This window comes from Oncorhynchus mykiss, chromosome 22 (genome assembly GCF_013265735.2).
Source record: "Oncorhynchus mykiss isolate Arlee chromosome 22, USDA_OmykA_1.1, whole genome shotgun sequence".
Taxonomy (NCBI): Eukaryota; Metazoa; Chordata; class Actinopteri; order Salmoniformes; family Salmonidae; genus Oncorhynchus; species Oncorhynchus mykiss.
In genome coordinates, this window is record NC_048586.1 from 46,755,672 (window position 1) to 46,774,672 (window position 19,001).

A 19,001-nucleotide genomic window follows, 5' to 3' on the forward strand; every position below is an offset into this window, starting at 1 on the left:
ATTTTTTTAGACCAGAGGAAAGAGTGCCTCCTACTGGCCCTCCAACACCACTTCCAGCAGCATCTGTCTGAGATCCCCAAGGATTGGAAAGCTGCCGGGGCCATTCCCCTCTTCAAAGTGGGAGACACTCTAGACCCAAACTGTTATAGACCTACAGTGCCTTGCGAAAGTATTCGGCCCCCTTGAACTTTGCGACCTTTTGCCACATTTCAGGCTTCAAACATAAAGATATAAAACTGTATCTTTTTGTGAAGAATCAACAACAAGTGGGACACAATCATGAAGTGGAACGACATTTATTGGATATTTCAAACTTTTTTAACAAATCAAAAACTGAAAAATTGGGCATGCAAAATTATTCAGCCCCCTTAAGTTAATACTTTGTAGCGCCACCTTTTGCTGCGATTACAGCTGTAAGTCGCTTGGGGTATGTCTCTATCAGTTTTGCACATCGAGAGACTGAAATTGTTTCCCATTCCTCTTTGCAAAACAGCTCGAGCTCAGTGAGGTTGGATGGAGAGCATTTGTGAACAGCAGTTTTCAGTTCTTTCCACAGATTCTCGATTGGATTCAGGTCTGGACTTTGACTTGGCCATTCTAACACCTGGATATGTTTATTTTTGAACCATTCCATTGTAGATTTTGCTTTATGTTTTGGATCATTGTCTTGTTGGAAGACAAATCTCCGTCCTAGTCTCAGGTCTTTTGCAGACTCCATCAGGTTTTCTTCCAGAATGGTCCTGTATTTGTCTCCATCCATCTTCCCATCAATTTTAACCATCTTCCCTGTCCCTGCTGAAGAAAAGCAGGCCCAAACCATGATGCTGCCACCACCATGTTTGACAGTGGGGATGGTGTGTTCAGCTGTGTTGCTTTTACGCCAAACATAACGTTTTGCATTGTTGCCAAAAAGTTCAATTTTGGTTTCATCTGACCAGAGCACCTTCTTCCACATGTTTGGTGTGTCTCCCAGGTGGCTTGTGTCAAACTTTAACCAACACTTTTTATGGATATCTTTAAGAAATGGCTTTCTTCTTGCCACTCTTCCATAAAGGCCAGATTTGTGCAATATACGACTGATTGTTGTCCTATGGACAGAGTCTCCCACCTCAGCTGTAGATCTCTGCAGTTCATCCAGAGTGATCATGGGCCTCTTGGCTGCATCTCTGATCAGTCTTCTCCTTGTATGAGCTGAAAGTTTAGAGGGACGGCCAGGTCTTGGTAGATTTGCAGTGGTCTGATACTCCTTCCATTTCAATATTATCGCTTGCACAGTGCTCCTTGGGATGTTTAAAGCTTGGGAAATCTTTTTGTATCCAAATCCGGCTTTAAACTTCTTCACAACAGTATCTCGGACCTGCCTGGTGTGTTCCTTGTTCTTCATGATGCTCTCTGCGCTTTTAACGGACCTCTGAGGCTATCACAGTGCAGGTGCATTTATACAGAGACTTGATTACACACAGGTGGATTGTATTTATCATCATTAGTCATTTAGGTCAACATTGGATCATTCAGAGATCCGCACTGAACTTCTGGAGAGAGTTTGCTGCACTGAAAGTAAAGGGGCTGAATAATTTTGCACGCCCAATTTTTCAGTTTTTGATATGTTAAAAAAGTTTGAAATATCCAATAAATGTCGTTCCACTTCATGATTGTGTCCCACTTGTTGTTGATTCTTCACAAAAAAATACAGTTTTATATCTTTATGTTTGAAGCCTGAAATGTGGCAAAAGGTCGCAAAGTTCAAGGGGGCCGAATACTTTCGCAAGGCACTGTATATCCATCCTGCCCTGCCTTTCTAAAGTCTTCGAAAGCCAAGTTAACAACACAGATCACCGACCATTTCGAATCCCACCGTACCTTCTCCACTACGTAATATTGTTTCCGAGCTGGTCATGGGTGCACCTCAGCCACGCTCAAGGTCCTGAACTATATCCTAACCTCCATCGATAAAAGACAGTACTGTGCAGCTGTCTTCATCGACCTGGCCAAGGCTGTCAATCACGGCATTCTCATCGGCAGACTCAATAGCCTTGGTTTCTCAAATGACTGCCTCACCTGGTTCACCAACTACCTCTCAGACAGAGTTCAGTGTGTCAAATCGTAGGGCCTGTTGTCCAGACCTCTGGCAGTCTCGATGGGGGTGCCACAGGGTTCAATTCTCAGACTCTTTTCTGTGCTGACTCTTTTGTGCTGACTCTTTCAATGATGTTGGTCTTGCTGCTGGTGATTCTCTATTCCACCTCTATGCAGACGACAACATTCTGTATACATCTGGCCCTTCTTTGGACACTGTTTAACAAACCTCCAAATGAGCTTCAATGCCATACAACACTCCTTCATTGGAGTGCAGCTCACAGATTGGGTGCAGCTCACAGATTACTGCACCTGTACACAGCCAATCTGTAAATAGCACACCCAACTACCTCATCCCCATATTGTTATTTATCTTCTTGCTATTTTGCACCCCGGTATCTCTACTTGCACATTCATCATCTGCACAAATGTTAATTATTTTGCCACTATGGTCTATTTATTGCCTTACCTCCCTACTCTTCTACATTTACTGTACATAGATTTTTCTATTTTTATTTTATTTTGTGTTATTGACTGTGCGTTTGTTTGTGTAACTGTTGTTTGTGTCACACTGCTTTGCTTTATCTTGGCCAGGTTGCAGTTGTAAATGAAAACTTGGTTAAATAAAGGGTTATATATATAAATACCTGGTTAAATAAAGGGTTATATATAAAAAATACCTGGTTAAATAAAGGGTTGTATATATAAATACCTGGTTAAATAAAGGGTTATATATATAAATACCTGGTTAAATAAAGGGTTATATATATAAATACCTGGTTAAATAAAGGGTTATATATATATAAATACCTGGTTAAATAAAGGGTTATATATGTAAATACCTGGTTAAATAAAGGGTTATATATATAAATATCTGGTTAAATAAAGGGTTATGGTTATGTATATAAATACCTGGTAAAATAAAGGGTTATGGTTATATATATAAATACCTGGTTAAATAAAGGGGTATATATATATAAATACCTGGTTAAATAAAGGGTTATGTATATAAATACCTGGTTAAATAAAGGGTTATATATAAAAATACCTGATTAAATAAAGGGTTCTATATATATATATATAAATACCTGGTAAAATAAAGGGTTAGGGTTATACATATACCTGGTTAAATAAAGGGTTATATCTATATAAATACCTGGTTAAATAAAGGGTTATATAAATAAATAAATAAATACCTGGTTAAATAAAGGGTTATATATGTAAATACCTGGTTAAATAAAGGGTTATATATATATGTAAATACCTGGTTAAATAAAGGGTTATATATATATATAAATAACTGGTTAAATAAAGGGTTATATATATTTAAATACCTGGTTAAATAAAGGGTTATATATATATTTAAATACCTGGTTAAATAAAGGGTTAGGGCTAAATATATAAATACCTGGTTAAATAAAGGGTTATGGTTATATACAGTGCCTTGCGAAAGTATTCGGCCCCCTTGAACTTTGCGACCTTTTGCCACATTTCAGGCTTCAAACATAAAGATATAAAACTGTGCTGCGATTACAGCTGTAAGTCGCTTGGGGTATGTCTCTATCAGTTTTGCACATCGAGAGACTGAAATTGTTTCCCATTCCTCCTTGCAAAACAGCTCGAGCTCAGTGAGGTTGGATGGAGAGCATTTGTGAACAGCAGTTTTCAGTTCTTTCCACAGATTCTCGATTGGATTCAGGTCTGGACTTTGACTTGGCCATTCTAACACCTGGATATGTTTATTTTTGAACCATTCCATTGTAGATTTTGCTTTATGTTTTGGATCATTGTCTTGTTGGAAGACAAATCTCCGTCCCAGTCTCAGGTCTTTTGCAGACTCCATCAGGTTTTCTTCCAGAATGGTCCTGTATTTGGCTCCATCCATCTTCCCATCAATTTTAACCATCTTCCCTGTCCCTGCTGAAGAAAAGCAGGCCCAAACCATGATGCTGCCACCACCATGTTTGACAGTGGGGATGGTGTGTTCAGGGTGATGAGCTGTGTTGCTTTTACGCCAAACATAACGTTTTGCGTTGTTGCCAAAAAGTTCAATTTTGGTTTCATCTGACCAGAGCACCTTCTTCCACATGTTTGGTGTGTCTCCCAGGTGGCTTGTGGCAAACTTTAAACGACACTTTTTATGGATATCTTTAAGAAATGGCTATTCTTGCCACTCTTCCATAAAGGCCAGATTTGTGCAATATACGACTGATTGTTGTCCTATGGACAGAGTCTCCCACCTCAGCTGTAGATCTCTGCAGTTCATCCAGAGTGATCATGGGCCTCTTGGCTGCATCTCTGATCAGTCTTCTCCTTGCATGAGCTGAAAGTTTAGAGGGACGGCCAGGTCTTGGTAGATTTGCATTGGTCTGATACTCCTTCCATTTCAATATTATCGCTTGCACAGTGCTCCTTGGGATGTTTAAAGCTTGGGAAATCTTTTTGTATCCAAATCCGGCTTTAAACTTCTTCACAACAGTATCTCGGACCTGCCTGGTGTGTTCCTTGTTCTTCATGATGCTCTCTGCGCTTTTGACGGACCTCTGAGACTATCACAGTGCAGGTGCATTTATACGGAGACTTGATTACACACAGGTGGATTGTATTTATCATCATTAGTCATTTAGGTCAACAATGGATCATTCAGAGATCCTCACTGAACTTCTGGAGAGAGTTTGCTGCACTGAAAGTAAAGGGGCTGAATAATTTTGCACGCCCAATTTCTCAGTTTTTGATATGTTAAAAAAGTTTGAAATATCCAATAAATGTCGTTCCACTTCATGATTGTATCCCACTTGTTGTTGATTCTTCACAAAAAAATACAGTTTTATATCTTTATGTTTGAAGCCTGAAATGTGGCAAAAGGTCGCAAAGTTCAAGGGGGCCGAATACTTTCGCAAGGCACTGTATATAAATACCTGGTTAATATATAAATAAATACCTGGTTAAATAAAGGGTTATATATATAAATACCTGGTTAAATAAAGGGTTATATATATAAATACCTGGTTGAATAAAGGGTTATGGTTATGTATATACATACCTGGTTAAATAAAGGGTTATATATATAAATACCTGGTTAAATAAAGGGTTATGTATATAAATACCTGGTTAAATAAAGGGTTATATATATAAATACCTGGTTAAATAAAGTTGTAATAAAAATGCTGCAGGGAGGCATGAGGACTACAGATGTGGCCAGGGCAATAAATTGCAATGTCCGTACTGTGAGATGTCGAAGACAGTGCTACAGGAAGACAGGACGGACAGCTGATCATCCTCGAAGTTGCAGAACACGTGTAACAACACCTGCACAAGATCGGTACATCCGAACATCACACCTGCGGACCAGGTACAGAATGGCAACAACAACTGCCCGAGTTACAGCAGGAACACACAATCCCTCCATCAGTGCTCAGACTGTCCTCGTTAGGCTGAGAGAGGCTGGACTGAGGGATTGTAGGCCTGTTGTAAAGGCAGGTCCTCACCAGACATCACCGGCAACAACGTCGCCTATGGGCACAAACCCACCATTGCTGGACCAGACAGGACTGGCAAAAAGTGCTCTTCACTGACGAGTAGCGGTTTTGTCTCACCAGGGGTGATGGTCGGATTTGCGTTTATCGTTGAAGGAATGAGCGTTACACCGAGGCCTGTACTCTGGAGCGGGATCGATTTGGAGGTGGAGACTCCGTCATGGTCTGGGTCGGTGTGTCACAGCATCATCATCGGACTGAGCTTGTTGTCATTGCAGGCCATCTCAACGCTGTGCGTTACAGGGAAGACATCCTCCTCCCTCATGTGGTACCCTTCCTGCAGGCTCATCCTGACATGACCCTCCAGCATGACAATGCCTCCAGCCATACTGCTCATTCTGTGAGTGATTTCCTGCAGGACAGGAATGTCAGTGTTCTGCCATGGCCAGCAAAGAGCCCGGACCTCAATCCCATTGAGCATGTCTGGGACCGGAGGGCAAGGGCCATTCCCCCCAGAAATGTCTGGGTACTTGCAGCTGCCTTGGTGGAAGAGTGGGGTAACATCTCACAGCAAGAAACGGAAAATCTGGTGCAGTCCATGAGATGCACTGCAGTACTTAATAATGCAGCTGGTGACCACACCAGATACTGACTGTCACTTTTGATTTTGACTCCCCCTTTCTTCAGGGACACATTATTCAATTTATATTAGTCACATGTCTGTGAAACTTATTCAGTTTATGTCTCAGTTGTTGAATCTTGTTCTGATCGTACATTTACACATGTTCAGTTTGCTGAAAATAAACGCAGTTGACAGTGAGAGGACGTTTATTTTTTTGCTGAGTTTATATATAAAATCTTCCCCTGTCTCTCTGCTAACACCTCTCCATCTTATTGTATAAGGTGTGGGTGAGCAGCCCCCACAATGCAACAGGTTACTACACGGTGTATGGAGAGGATGCTCTGCATGCGGACCACTTCAACACCAAGCTGAGCTTTGGAGACACGCAGACGGTCTGGGCCAGAACAGGATACCTGGGTTTCCTACGACGCACTGAGCTCACCGACGCCAGCGGAGGTTAGAGTCCAGACATCAGATCAATCAAATCACATTATATTTGTCACATGCTTCGTAAACAAGTGTAGACTAACAGTGAAATGCTTACTTAAGTCTCCTTTTCCATCAATGCAATATTAAAGATAAAGATACTAAATGTAATAAAAAATAGAACTAGTGACAGGAGGAATATAGTGACTAGGCAACGAGATAGATAATAGAAAGTAGCAGCAATGTGCTGTAAGTAGGGGTAAAGGATAGATAATAGACAGTAACAGCAGTATACTCTAGGTAGGGGTAAAGGATAGATAATAGACAGTAACAGCAGTATACTGTAGGTAGGGGTAAAGTGACTAGACAACAGGATAGATAATAGACATGGAGTCCAGTGTGTGGCCATGGAGTCCAGTGTGTGGCCATGGAGCCCAGTGTGTGGCCATGGAGCCCAGTGTGTGGCCATGGATCCCAGTGTGTGGCCATGGAGTCCAGTGTGTGGCCATGGAGTCCAGTGTGTGGCCATGGAGTCCAGTGTGTGGCCATGGAGTCCAGTGTGTGGCCATGGAGTCCAGTGTGTGGCCATGGAGTCCAGTGTTTGGGCATAAAGTCCAGTGCAAGATAGTTAGTTAAAAAAGTTAGTGTTCAGTGCAGGTAGTCTAGGTTAGCCATTTGATAAGCTATTTAGCCGTCTTCTTCAGCAGTTTTATGGCTTGCGCTAGAGAAGTTTGTTCAGGATCCAGTCGGTTTCAGATTTAGTGCATCTTTGCAATATTTTTTTCCATGGCAAAATTTAAAACACGAAGCAGACCAAACATGAAGCAGGTTATTATTATTTTTTTTTAAATTTGTCCACACTATAGATGGCAAAATCTGTCCTCTAATACAGGACTAGTAAAGGCCCAGAGTTACAGACTGCTATATCAGTCCACTAATACAGGACTAGTAAAGGCCCAGAGTTACAGACTGCTATATCAGTCCACTAATACAGGACTAGTAAAGGCCCAGAGTTACAGACTGCTGTATCAGTCCACTAATACAGGACTAGTAAAGGCCCAGAGTTACAGACTGCTATATCAGTCCACTAATACAGGACTAGTAAAGGCCCACACTATAGACTGCCGTATCAGTCCTCAAATACAGGACTAGTAAAGGCCCAGAGTTACAGACTGCTATATCAGTGCTCTAATACAGGACTAGTAAAGGCCCAGAGTTACAGACTGCTATATCAGTCCACTTATACAGGACTAGTAAAGGCCCAGAGTTACAGACTGCTATATCAGTCCTCTAATACAGGACTAGTAAAGGCCCAGAGTTACAGACTGCTATATAAGTCCACTAATACAGGACTAGTAAAGGCCCAGAGTTACAGACTGCTACATCAGTCCAATAATACAGGACTAGTAAAGGCCCAGAGTTACAGACTGCTATGTCAGTCCACTAATACAGGACTAGTAAAGGCCCAGAGTTACAGACTGCTATATCAGTCCACTAATACAGGACTAGGAAAGGCCCAGAGTTACAGACTGCTATATCAGTCCACTAATACAGGACTAGTAAAGGCCCAGAGTTGCAGACTGCTATATCAGTCCACTAATACAGGACTAGTAAAGGCCCAGAGTTACAGACTGCTATATCAGTCCACTAATACAGGACTAGTAAAGGCCCAGAGTTACAGACTGCTATATCAGTCCTCTTATACAGGACTAGTAAAGGCCCAGAGTTACAGACTGCTATATCAGTCCACTAATACAGGACTAGTAAAGGCCCAGAGTTACAGACTGCTATATCAGTCCACTAATACAGGACTAGTAAAGGCCCAGAGTTACAGACTGCTATATCAGTCCACTAATACAGGACTAGTAAAGGCCCAGAGTTACAGACTGCTATATCAGTTCACTAATACAGGACTAGTAAAGGCCCAGAGTTACAGACTGCTATATCAGTCCACTAATACAGGACTAGGAAAGGCCCAGAGTTAGACTGCTATATCAGTCCTCTAATACAGGACTAGTAAAGGCCCAGAGTTACAGACTGCTATATCAGGCCCAGAGTTACAGACTGCTATATCAGTCCACTAATACAGGACTAGTAAAGGCCCAGAGTTACAGACTGCTATATCAGTCCTCTAATACAGGACTAGTAAAGGCCCAGAGTTACAGACTGCTATATCAGTCCTCTAATACAGGACTAGTAAAGGCCCAGAGTTACAGTCTGTTAATACAGCACTAGTAAAGGTCTGTTAATACAGAACTAGTAAAGGTCTGTTAATAGAGCACTAGTAAAGGTCTGTTAATACAGGACTAGTAAAGGTCCACTAATACAGGACTAGTAAATGTCTGTTAATACAGGACTAGTAAAGGTCCTCTAATACAGGACTAGTAAAGGTCTGTTAATACAGGACTAGTAAAGGTCCTCTAATACAGGACTAGTAACGGTCTGTTAATACAGGACTAGTAAAGGTCCTCTAATACAGGACTAGTTAAGGTCTGTTAATACAGGACTAGTAAAGGTCTGTTAATACAGGACTAGTAAAGGTCTGTTAATACAGGACTAGTAAAGGTCCTCTAATACAGGACTAGTAAAGGTCTGTTAACACAGGACTAGTAAAGGTCTGTTAATACAGAACTAGTAATACAGGACTAGTAAAGGTCTGTTAATACAGGACTAGTAAAGGTCCTCTAATACAGGACTAGTAAATGTCTGTTAATACAGGACTAGTAAATGTCTGTTAATACAGGACTAGTAAAGGTCTGTTAATACAGGACTAGTAAAGGTCTGTTAATACAGGACTAGTAAATGTCTGTTAATACAGGACTAGTAAATGTATGTTAATACAGGACTAGTAAAGGTCCTCTAATACAGGACTAGTAAAGGTCTGTTAATACAGGACTACTAAAGGTCTGGTAATACAGGACTAGTAAAGGTCCTCTAATACAGGACTAGTAAAGGTCTGTTAATACAGGACTAGTAAAAGTCTGGTAATACAGGACTAGTAATACAGGACTAGTAAAGATCTGTTAATACAGGACTAGTAAAGGTCCTCTAATACAGGACTAGTAAAGGTCTGTTAATAAATCAAATCAAATGTATTTATATAGCCCTTCGTACATCAGCTGATATCTCAAAGTGCTACACAGAAACCCAGCCTAAAACCGCAAACAGCAAGCAATGCAGGTGTAGAAGCACGACTAATACAGGACTAGTAAAGGTTTACCTAGAGGAGAGTTAACAAACGTTAACAATGACCCCTACTGACGTTAACAATGACCACTACTGATGTTAACAATGACCCCTACTGACGTTAACAATGACCACTACTGACGTTAACAATGACCCCTACTGACGTTAACAATGACCCCTACTGACGTTAACAATGACCCCTACTGACGTTAACAATGACCCCTACTGACGTTAACAATGACCCCTACTGACGTTAACAATGACCCCTACTGACGTTAACAATGACCCCTACTGACGTTAACCTGCTCCAACACTATTCTAGATTACTGAGAAGAGACTCCTATACCAACACCTACTGTACTCAGACACCATTCAAATCATATCAAACTTTCTTTGTCTCGTGCGCCGAATACAACAAGTGTAGACCTTACAGTGAAATGCTTACCGGTACTTACAAGCCCTTAACTAACAGCGCAGTTCAAGAAGAGTTAAGAAAATATTTACCAGGTGGACTAAAATAAAAAGTAATAATTTCAAGTAACACAACAATAATGAGGCTCTATACAGGGGACGCCGGCACCGAGTCAGGAAGTAGTTTTTGAAATGCTGTGTAATATTTAGTTCTTATTGGACGTTGCTAACCTGTGTTGCAGAACGTCATGATGCTCTCTATGTGGTGGGGTCTCTGGATGAGACATTGGAGCTGAGAGGGATGAGGTATCATCCCATCGACATCGAAACATCCGTTATCCGCTCACACAAGAGCATCGCTGAATGGTGAGGCACATTAATCTATACCCACATATCTGTAGTCCTACATCTACACACAAGTGACTCTAGTCCCACATCTACACACAGGAGACTCTAGTCCCACATCTACACACAGGAGACTCTAGTCCCACATTTACACACAGGGGACTCTATAGACGCACATCTACACACAGGGAACTCTATAGACCCACATCTACACACGGGACTCTATAGACCCACATCTACACACAGGGGACTCTATAGACCCACATCTACACACAGGGGACTCTATAGTCCCACATCTACACACAGGAGACTCTATAGACCCACATCTACACACAGGAGACTATATAGTCCCACATCTACAAACAGGAGACTCTATAGTCCCACGTCTACACACAGGAGACTATATTCCCACATCTACACACAGGGGACTGTATAGTCCCACATCTACACACAGGAGACTCTATAGTCCCACATCTACACACAGGAGACTCTATAGTCCCACATCTACACGCAATATACAGATTAACTCAGAGGCTCGTGATATCTTTCAATGTCAGGTGTTGTGTAGCATGTATTCGAAAATTATTTGTGTACGGTCAAACTTGATCAGTTCTATATCTGACCACTGAACTCCTGTCTCCCCTGCCTTCCCCTTTTCCCGTCTCTCCTCTGTCTCCCCTTTCTTCCCCTGTCTCTCCCCTGCCTTTCCCCATCTCTCTTCCCTGCTTTCCCCCATTTCTCTCCCCTGCCTTCCCTGTTTATCCCCCTCTCTGTTCTGTTTTTACTTGCTAGTAGTGGAGCTCACACTGTTAATGCTGACGGTATAATCTGAACTTCTCTCCCTCTCCTCCCTGTTTCAGTGCTGTGTTCACGTGGACCAACCTCCTGGTGGTAGTAGTGGAGCTGTCTGGGTCAGAGCAGGAGGCTCTGGACCTAGTTCCCCTGGTGACTAACGTGGTTCTGGAGGACCACTACCTGATAGTGGGTGTGGTGGTGGTGGTGGATCCAGGGGTTATACCTATCAACTCAAGAGGAGAGAAACAGAGGATGCACCTACGGGATGGCTTCCTGGCTGACCAGCTGGACCCCATTTATGTGGCCTACAATATGTAAACAACAAAATGTCCACAAGATGTAAACACCTGGACCCCGTCTATGTGACATGTAAACAAAGGAGGAGGAGGAGGGAGAGCCGCTCAGAGAATGAGAAATGGACTATGGACCACACAGCAGAAATGGACTATGGACCACACAGCAGAAATGAACTATGGACCACACAGCAGAAATGGACTATGGACCACACAGCAGAAACCTCTTGGTGTCTCTTTCTCCCTGTCTCAGCAGAATAGTGATAGGTCTTGGTGGGGCTGTACAGTCAGAATAGTGATGGGTCTTGGTGGGACTGTACAGTCAGAATAGTGATGGTACAGTCAGAATAGTGATGGTCTTGGTGGGGCTGTACAGTCAGAATAGTGATGGGTCTTGGTGGGGCTGTACAGTCAGAATAGTGATGGTCTTGCTGGGGCTGTACAGTCAGAATAGTGATGGGTCTTGGTGGGGCTGTACAGTCAGAAAAGTGATGGTTCTTGGTGGGGCTGTACAGTCAGAATAGTGATGGTCTTGGTGGGGCTGTACAGTCAGAATAGTGATGGGGCTGTACAGTCAGAATAGTGATGGTCTTGGTGGGGCTGTACAGTCAGAATAGTGATGGGTCTTGGTGGGGCTGTACAGTCAGAATAGTGATGGTCTTGGTGGGGCTGTACAGTCAGAATAGTGATGGGTCTTGGTGGGGCTGTACAGTCAGAATAGTGATGGGTCTTGGTGGGGCTGTACAGTCAGAATTGTGATGGGTCTTGGTGGGGCTCTACAGTCAGAATAGTGATGGGTCTTGGTGTGGCTGTACAGTCAGAATAGTGATGGTCTTGGTGGGGCTGTACAGTCAGAATAGTGATGGGTCTTGGTGGGGCTGTACAGTCAGAATAGTGATGGGTCTTGGTGGGGCTGTACAGTCAGAATAGTGATGGGTCTTGGTGGGGCTGTACAGTCAGAATAGTGATGGTCTTGGTGGGGCTGTACAGTCAGAATAGTGATGGTCTTGGTGGGGCTGTACAGTCAGAATAGTGATGGGTCTTGGTGGGGCTGTACAGTCAGAATAGTGATGGTCTTGGTGGGGCTGTACAGTCAGAATAGTGATGGGTCTTGGTGGGGCTGTACAGTCAGAATAGTGATGGGTCTTGGTGGGGCTGTACAGTCAGAATTGTGATGGGTCTTGGTGGGGCTCTACAGTCAGAATAGTGATGGGTCTTGGTGTGGCTGTACAGTCAGAATAGTGATGGTCTTGGTGGGGCTGTACAGTCAGAATAGTGATGGGTCTTGGTGGGGCTGTACAGTCAGAATAGTGATGGGTCTTGGTGGGGCTGTACAGTCAGAATTGTGATGGGTCTTGGTGGGGCTCTACAGTCAGAATAGTGATGGGTCTTGGTGTGGCTGTACAGTCAGAATAGTGATGGTCTTGGTGGGGCTGTACAGTCAGAATAGTGATGGGTCTTGGTGGGGCTGTACAGTTAGAATAGTGATGGGTCTTGGATAGGTCTTGGTGGGGCTGTACAGTCAGAATAGTGATGGTCTTGGTGGGGCTGTACAGTCAGAATAGTGATGGTCTTGGTGGGGCTGTACAGTCAGAATAGTGATGGGTCTTGGTGGGGTTGTACAGTCAGAAAAGTGATGGTTCTTGGTGGGGCTGTACAGTCAGAATAGTGATGGGTCTTGGTGGGGCTGTACAGTCAGAATAGTGATGGGTCTTGGTGGGGCTGTACAGTCAGAATAGTGATGGTCTTGGTGGGGCTGTACAGTCAGAATAGTGATGGGTCTTGGTGGGGCTGTACAGGCAGAATAGTGATGGGTCTTGGTGGGGCTGTACAGTCAGAATAGTGAAGGGTCTTGGTGGGGCTGTACAGTCAGAATAGTGATGGGTCTTGGTGGGGCTGTACAGTCAGACCAGGAAGGCAAGGGACTAGATGGGACTGGAGGAGCAGGCAGGGGACTGGAGGAGCAGGCAGGGGACTAGATGGGACTGGAGTAGCAGGCAGGGGACTGGAGGAGGAGGCTAATGCCAACACTGTGGAGGAGATGGGAGGGACTGATTGTTCATTCCAGCTGGGTTCCTTTAACAATGTTATGTTACAATTTTATATCATACACTTATTAGTACTTTATGGCATGAAGAGTTGAAGACACATTTCTTGTCCTCCTTGGTCTCAGCAGTCCATTCCAAAAATAACTGTTGAAACAGTCCAAAACAGAGGACTTTAACGTATAAAATATGTAATACATTATTCCAACACTACGTAATCAGTTAATACTCTGGCAAAGAACATCATTGGGATTTAACATGATCAACTTGCCACATTTTAAATGAGGCCTTAAGTATTCCCCAGATGCCTGTTCCTGTCTGATTTTACTTGTGTTGATGTGAGGCAGCTGGTTGGCTGAGGAGGTCGTCAGGTTGAATGATTAGCCCTTGTGCACGTCCCAATATCTCCTGAAGTATGCGCTTGTTCACTACTTCCCACAAATCTAAAAGCATTGTATTGGTGGAGGCATGGTCTACTGGGAGTTTCCACCATATTTGTTATACCAGTCATTTCCTTTCTAATCAGTGGAGGGATGTGAACATGTTCACACTTTAAACATTTGGAGCATAGCCCTTCTCTCTGTGTGGCTGCAACATGAATACTCTTTCATTGTTTGTATCTAGTGGAATCTGGAGGTATTTTTGCTGAAGATATTATGAATAAAAAGCTCACAGATCACATGGAGACATGGGGTCTGATGAGGGCCAGGCGGTGACATTACATGATTCTCTCAGAAGACTTCTCTAATGAGTGAGAGGTTGCAGTACATGTTGTTCCTCTACCATCATCCATCATACCTACTATGTAAAGACCACTCCTCTGTAACCATAGTGCATCCTGTTGGCCCAGGCAACAGCCTGCTGTAAGTATGTACAGAGTTATGTAAGTTAATATTATTGGGCCCCAGATAGAGCCTCTTGCTCTGGGTACATGGTTCATGTGTGGGAAGAGACTGAAGATGTTTCAGATGAACCTCCAGACTAACCACATATTAACATGTTACTGTCTGAAGACAACAGAACAAAAGGAAAGAAGCCTTGTAATATGTATTGTATGAACACTGAGAACTGGCTACTGCAGGGAGGCAACACCCTGGGGACTGGCTACTGCAGGGAGGCAACCAAGCAACACCCTGGGGACTGGCTACTGCAGGGAGGCAACACCCTGGGGACTGGCTACTGCAGGGAGGCAACCAAGCAACACCCTGGGGACTGGCTACTGCAGGGAGGCAACCAAGCAACACCCTGGGGACTGGCTACTGCAGGGATGCAACCAAGCAACACCCTGGGGACTGGCTACTGCAGGGAGGCAACCAAACAACACCCTGGGGACTGGCTACTGCAGGGAGGCAACCAAGCAACACCCTGGGGACTGGCTACTGCAGGGAGGCAACCAAGCAACACCCTGGGGACTGGCTACTGCAGGGAGGCAACCAAACAACACCCTGGGGACTGGCTACTGCAGGGAGGCAACCAAGCAACACCCTGGGGACTGGCTACTGCGGGGAGGCGCAACCAAGCAATACCCTGGGGACTGGCTACTGCAGGGAGGCGCAAACAAGCAACACCCTGGGGACTGGCTACTGCGGGGAGGCAACCAAGCAACACCCTGGGGACTGGCTACTGCGGGGAGGCGCAACCAAGCAACACCCTGGGGACCGGCTACTGCAGGGAGGCAACCAAGCAACACCCTGGGGACCGGCTACTGCAGGGAGGAAACCAAGCAACACCCTGGGGACTGGCTACTGCAGGGAGGAAACCAAGCAACACCCTGGGGACTGGCTACTGCAGGGAGGAAACCAAGCAACACCCTGGGGACTGGCTACTGCAGGGAGGCAACCAAGCAACACCCTGGGGACTGGCTACTGCAGGGAGACAACCAAGCAACACCCTGGGGACTGGCTACTGCAGGGAGACAACCAAGCAACACCCTGGGGACTGGCTACTGCATGGAGACAACCAAGCAACACCCTGGGGACTGGCTACTGCAGAGAGACAACCAAGCAACTTTCTGACAGACTGTTCTGATGAATGGTGACATCTGTCATCCTGGAGATATTTTGAGGACATTCTGTTTGTGTAAAGATTCATGTGTCTGGTTTGTTGTCATTATTTTCACAACATGCTTTCTTAATAAATACAATGCTTTTATCACATGATAATGTTTGTACTTGGAGACTGAACACTTAAATAATCAAGTGTAGACTAACAGTGAAATGCTTACTGACAGCCCTTCCCAGCAATGCAGAATAATAATAGAAACAAATAACAACACAACACATTTAATCCTAGTAAAAATTGCCTGTCTTAGGTCAGTTAGGTTCCTCACTTTATTTTAATAATGTGAAATGTCAGAATAATATTGGAGATAATTATTTATTTCATCACATTCCCAGTGGGACAGAAGTGTACATACACTCAATTAGTTTTTGGTAGCATTGCCTTTAAATTGTTTAACTTGGGTCAAACATTTCGGATAGCCTTCCACAAGCTTCCCACAATAAGTTGGGTGAATTTTGGCCCATTTCTGACAGAGCTGGAGTAACTGAGTCAGGTTTGAAGGCCTCCTTGCTCGCACACTTTTTCAATTCTGCCCACACATTTTCTATAGGATTGAGGTTAGGGCTTTGTGATGGCCACTCCAATACCTTGACTTGGTTGTCCTTGGCCATTTTGCCACAACGTTGGAAGTATGCTTGGGGTCATTGTCCATTTGGAAAACCCATTTGCGACCCAAGCTTTAACTTCCTGATGATGCTGCCACCCACGTGCTTCACGGTTGGGATGGTGTTCCTTCGCTTACAACTCTCCGCCCTTTTCCTCCAAACATAACAATGGTCATTATGGCCAAACAGTTATATTATTGTTTCATCAGACCAGAGGACATATCTCCAAAAAGTACAATCTTTGTCCCCATGTGCAGTTGCAAACCGTAGTCTGGCTTTTTTATGGCGATTTTGGAGCAGTGGCTTCTTCCTTGCTGTGCGGCCTTTCAGGTTATGTCCATATAGGACTCGTTTTACTGTGGATATACAGTGGGGCAAAAAAGTATTTAGTCAGCCACCAATTGTGCAAGTTCTCCCACTTAAAAAGATGGGAGAGGCCTGTAATTTTCATCATAGGTACACTTCAACTATGACAGATAAGATTCTTCAACTATGACAGATAAAAATTCCAGAAAATCACATTAGGATTTTTTATGAATTTATTTGCAAATTATGGTGGAAAATAAGTATTTGGTCACCTACAAACAAGCAAGATTTCTGGCTCCTGTAACTTCGTTAAGAGCCTCCTCTCCTCCACTCGTTACCTGTATTAATGGCACCTATTTGAACTTGAACTTGGTATCAGTATAAAAGACACCCGTCCACAACCTCAAACAGTCACACTCCAAACTCCACTATGGCCAAGACCAAATCAGATACCACCTGGAGCTTCTCCCCTGACGCATAGACATCTGGCTCAGTAGCATCAGATACCACTTGGAGCTTCTCCCCTGACACATAGACATCTGGCTCAGTAGAATCTGTTGCCCTCTTTGTGAAGAACATGCAAACAGTTTTTTTCACATTTAGATGCAAACACGAGTCACTGAGCCACTTTGTAACCTGGACCATTACAGTAGTGAGTTCTTGTGCAGCTTGTTGTTTGCTCTTTGCACATAAATCACTGTATCATCTGCATACACTTGAACTTCAGACCCAGTACAGACAGAAGGCAGATCATTAATGTACAGGCGGGGAGGGAGGGGTCCCAGTATTGACCCTTGGGGCACGCCCACATCATAGCTAAGAGTGGGCAACAGCTCATTGCTCACTCTGACACACTGAGTTCTGCCTTCAATGTATGATTTCATCCATCTCAAGGCATTGGGTGAAAGGTTGACCTTGGACAATTTTGTGATGAGAATCTCATGGTTAACAGTATCAAAAGCCTTCCTTATCTCCAGAAACACAGCCCCAACAACGCCCCCTTTGTCCATCTTGGACTTCACATTTTCCAGAAGAAAGCTGTTGGCCGTTTCTAGGTAGTCTGGATGGTTTGGGTAGTCTGGATGGTTTGGAATGTCTGGGTGGTCTGAGTATTCTGGATTGTCTGGATGGTCTGGGTGGTCTGGATAGGCTGGATTGGTTGGGTAGACTGGATATTCTGGGTGTTCTGGATGGTCTGGATAGTCTGGATAGTCTGGGTATTCTGGATGGTTTGGGTAGTCTGGATGGTTTGGGTAGTCTGGATGGTTTGGGTAGTCTGGGTGGTTTGGAAAGTCTGAGTAGTCTGGATTGTCTGGATGGTCTGATTTGTCTGGGTGGTCTGGATAGTCTGGATTGGTTGGGTAGACTGGGTAGTCTGGATGGTTTCTGTAGTTTGGATGGTCTGGGTAGTCTGGATGGTCTGGGTATTCTGGATGGTCTGGGAAGTGTGGGTGGTCTGAGTAGTCTGGATGGTTTGGGTAGTCTGGGTAGTCTGGATGGTTTGTTTGGTCATCAGGATAGTCTGGGTAGTCTGAATGGTCCGGATGGTCTGCGTAGTCTTGATGGTCTGGGTATTCTGCATGTTTTGGGTAGTCTAGATGGTCTGGGTAGTCTGGATGGTCTGAGTTGTCTGGATAGTTTGGATTGTCTGGGTAGTCTGGATGGTCTAGGTATTCTTTATGGTTTGGTTAGTCTGGATAGTCAGGATGGTCTGGATTGTCTGGGTGGTTTGGATGGTCTTGAGGGGTCTGGGTGTGTAGTCTGGATGTTTTGGGTAGTCTGGATCGTATTGATAGTCGGGATGGTCTGAACTGTCTGGGTAGTCAGATTCATCTGGATAGTATTGATGGTCTGGATGGTTTGGGAATTCTGGATGGTCTTGGTATTCCGGATGGTTTGGGTAGTCTGGATAGTCTGAATGGTCTGGTTATTCTGGATGGTTTGGGTAGTCTGGATAGTCTGGGTGGTTTGGGTAGTCTGGATGGTTTTGGTCGTCTGGATGGTATGGATGTACTGGATGTTTTGGTTAGTCTGGAATGTCTGTATGGTTTGGGTAGTCTGGATGGTCTGGGTAGTCTGGATGGTTTGAGTAGTCTGGGTAGTCTGGTTGGTCTGGATTGACTGAATGCTTTGTTTGGGTATTCTGGATGGTCTGGGAAGTCTGGATAGTGTCCATGGTTTTTTAGGCTGGGTGGTCTGGATGGTTTGGGCAGTCTGGATCGTCTGAATGATATGGGTAGTCTAGATAGTCCTGATGGTCTGGATGGTTTGGGTAGTCTGGATATTCTGGATGGTCGAGGTAGTTTGGATGGTTTTAGGTAGTCTGGATGGTTTGGGTAATCTGGATGGTCTGT

General features: G+C 44.1%; 2 protein-coding genes across 11 annotated transcripts in view; both read left to right on the forward strand.

Moving 5' to 3' along the window:
- dip2a (disco-interacting protein 2 homolog A) overlaps window positions 1-15,831 on the forward strand; it is a 232,025-nt gene extending 216,194 nt beyond the window's left edge. For 6 of the 9 annotated variants that reach the window (XM_036959437.1, XM_036959435.1, XM_036959434.1 and 3 more), the window contains 3 exons: window positions 6,456-6,630; window positions 10,440-10,563; window positions 11,403-15,831. In XM_036959437.1, the coding sequence (XP_036815332.1) occupies window positions 6,456-6,630; window positions 10,440-10,563; window positions 11,403-11,655 (552 nt within the window). In that variant the 3' untranslated portion in view covers window positions 11,656-15,831. The remainder of the gene's footprint in view (window positions 1-6,455; window positions 6,631-10,439; window positions 10,564-11,402) is intronic. The other 3 variants (XR_005038847.1, XR_005038848.1, XR_005038849.1) reach the window with 3 other exon arrangements.
- LOC118943615 lies at window positions 14,641-15,831 on the forward strand. Of its 2 annotated transcripts, none has more exons than XM_036959441.1 (2): window positions 14,641-14,800; window positions 14,833-15,831. In XM_036959441.1, the coding sequence occupies exons 1-2, from the start codon at window positions 14,673-14,675 to the stop codon at window positions 15,701-15,703; spliced, it is 999 nt and encodes a 332-aa protein (XP_036815336.1). In that variant the 5' UTR covers window positions 14,641-14,672; the 3' UTR covers window positions 15,704-15,831. The 2 variants fall into 2 exon arrangements, with proteins under 2 accessions (XP_036815336.1, XP_036815337.1); XM_036959442.1 differs by having other exon boundaries at window positions 14,658-14,760.
- Window positions 15,832-19,001: the final 3,170 nt, after the last annotated feature.

Bases quoted from the DNA above. Each gene is read 5' to 3' on its own strand.
- LOC118943615 (XM_036959441.1), top strand. From the start codon at position 14,673: ATGTTACTGTCTGAAGACAACAGAACAAAAGGAAAGAAGCCTTGTAAT. The intron at 14,801-14,832 runs GCAACACCCTGG...TACTGCAGGGAG, and splicing joins TACTGCAGGGAGGCAACCAA to GCAACACCCTGGGGACTGGC.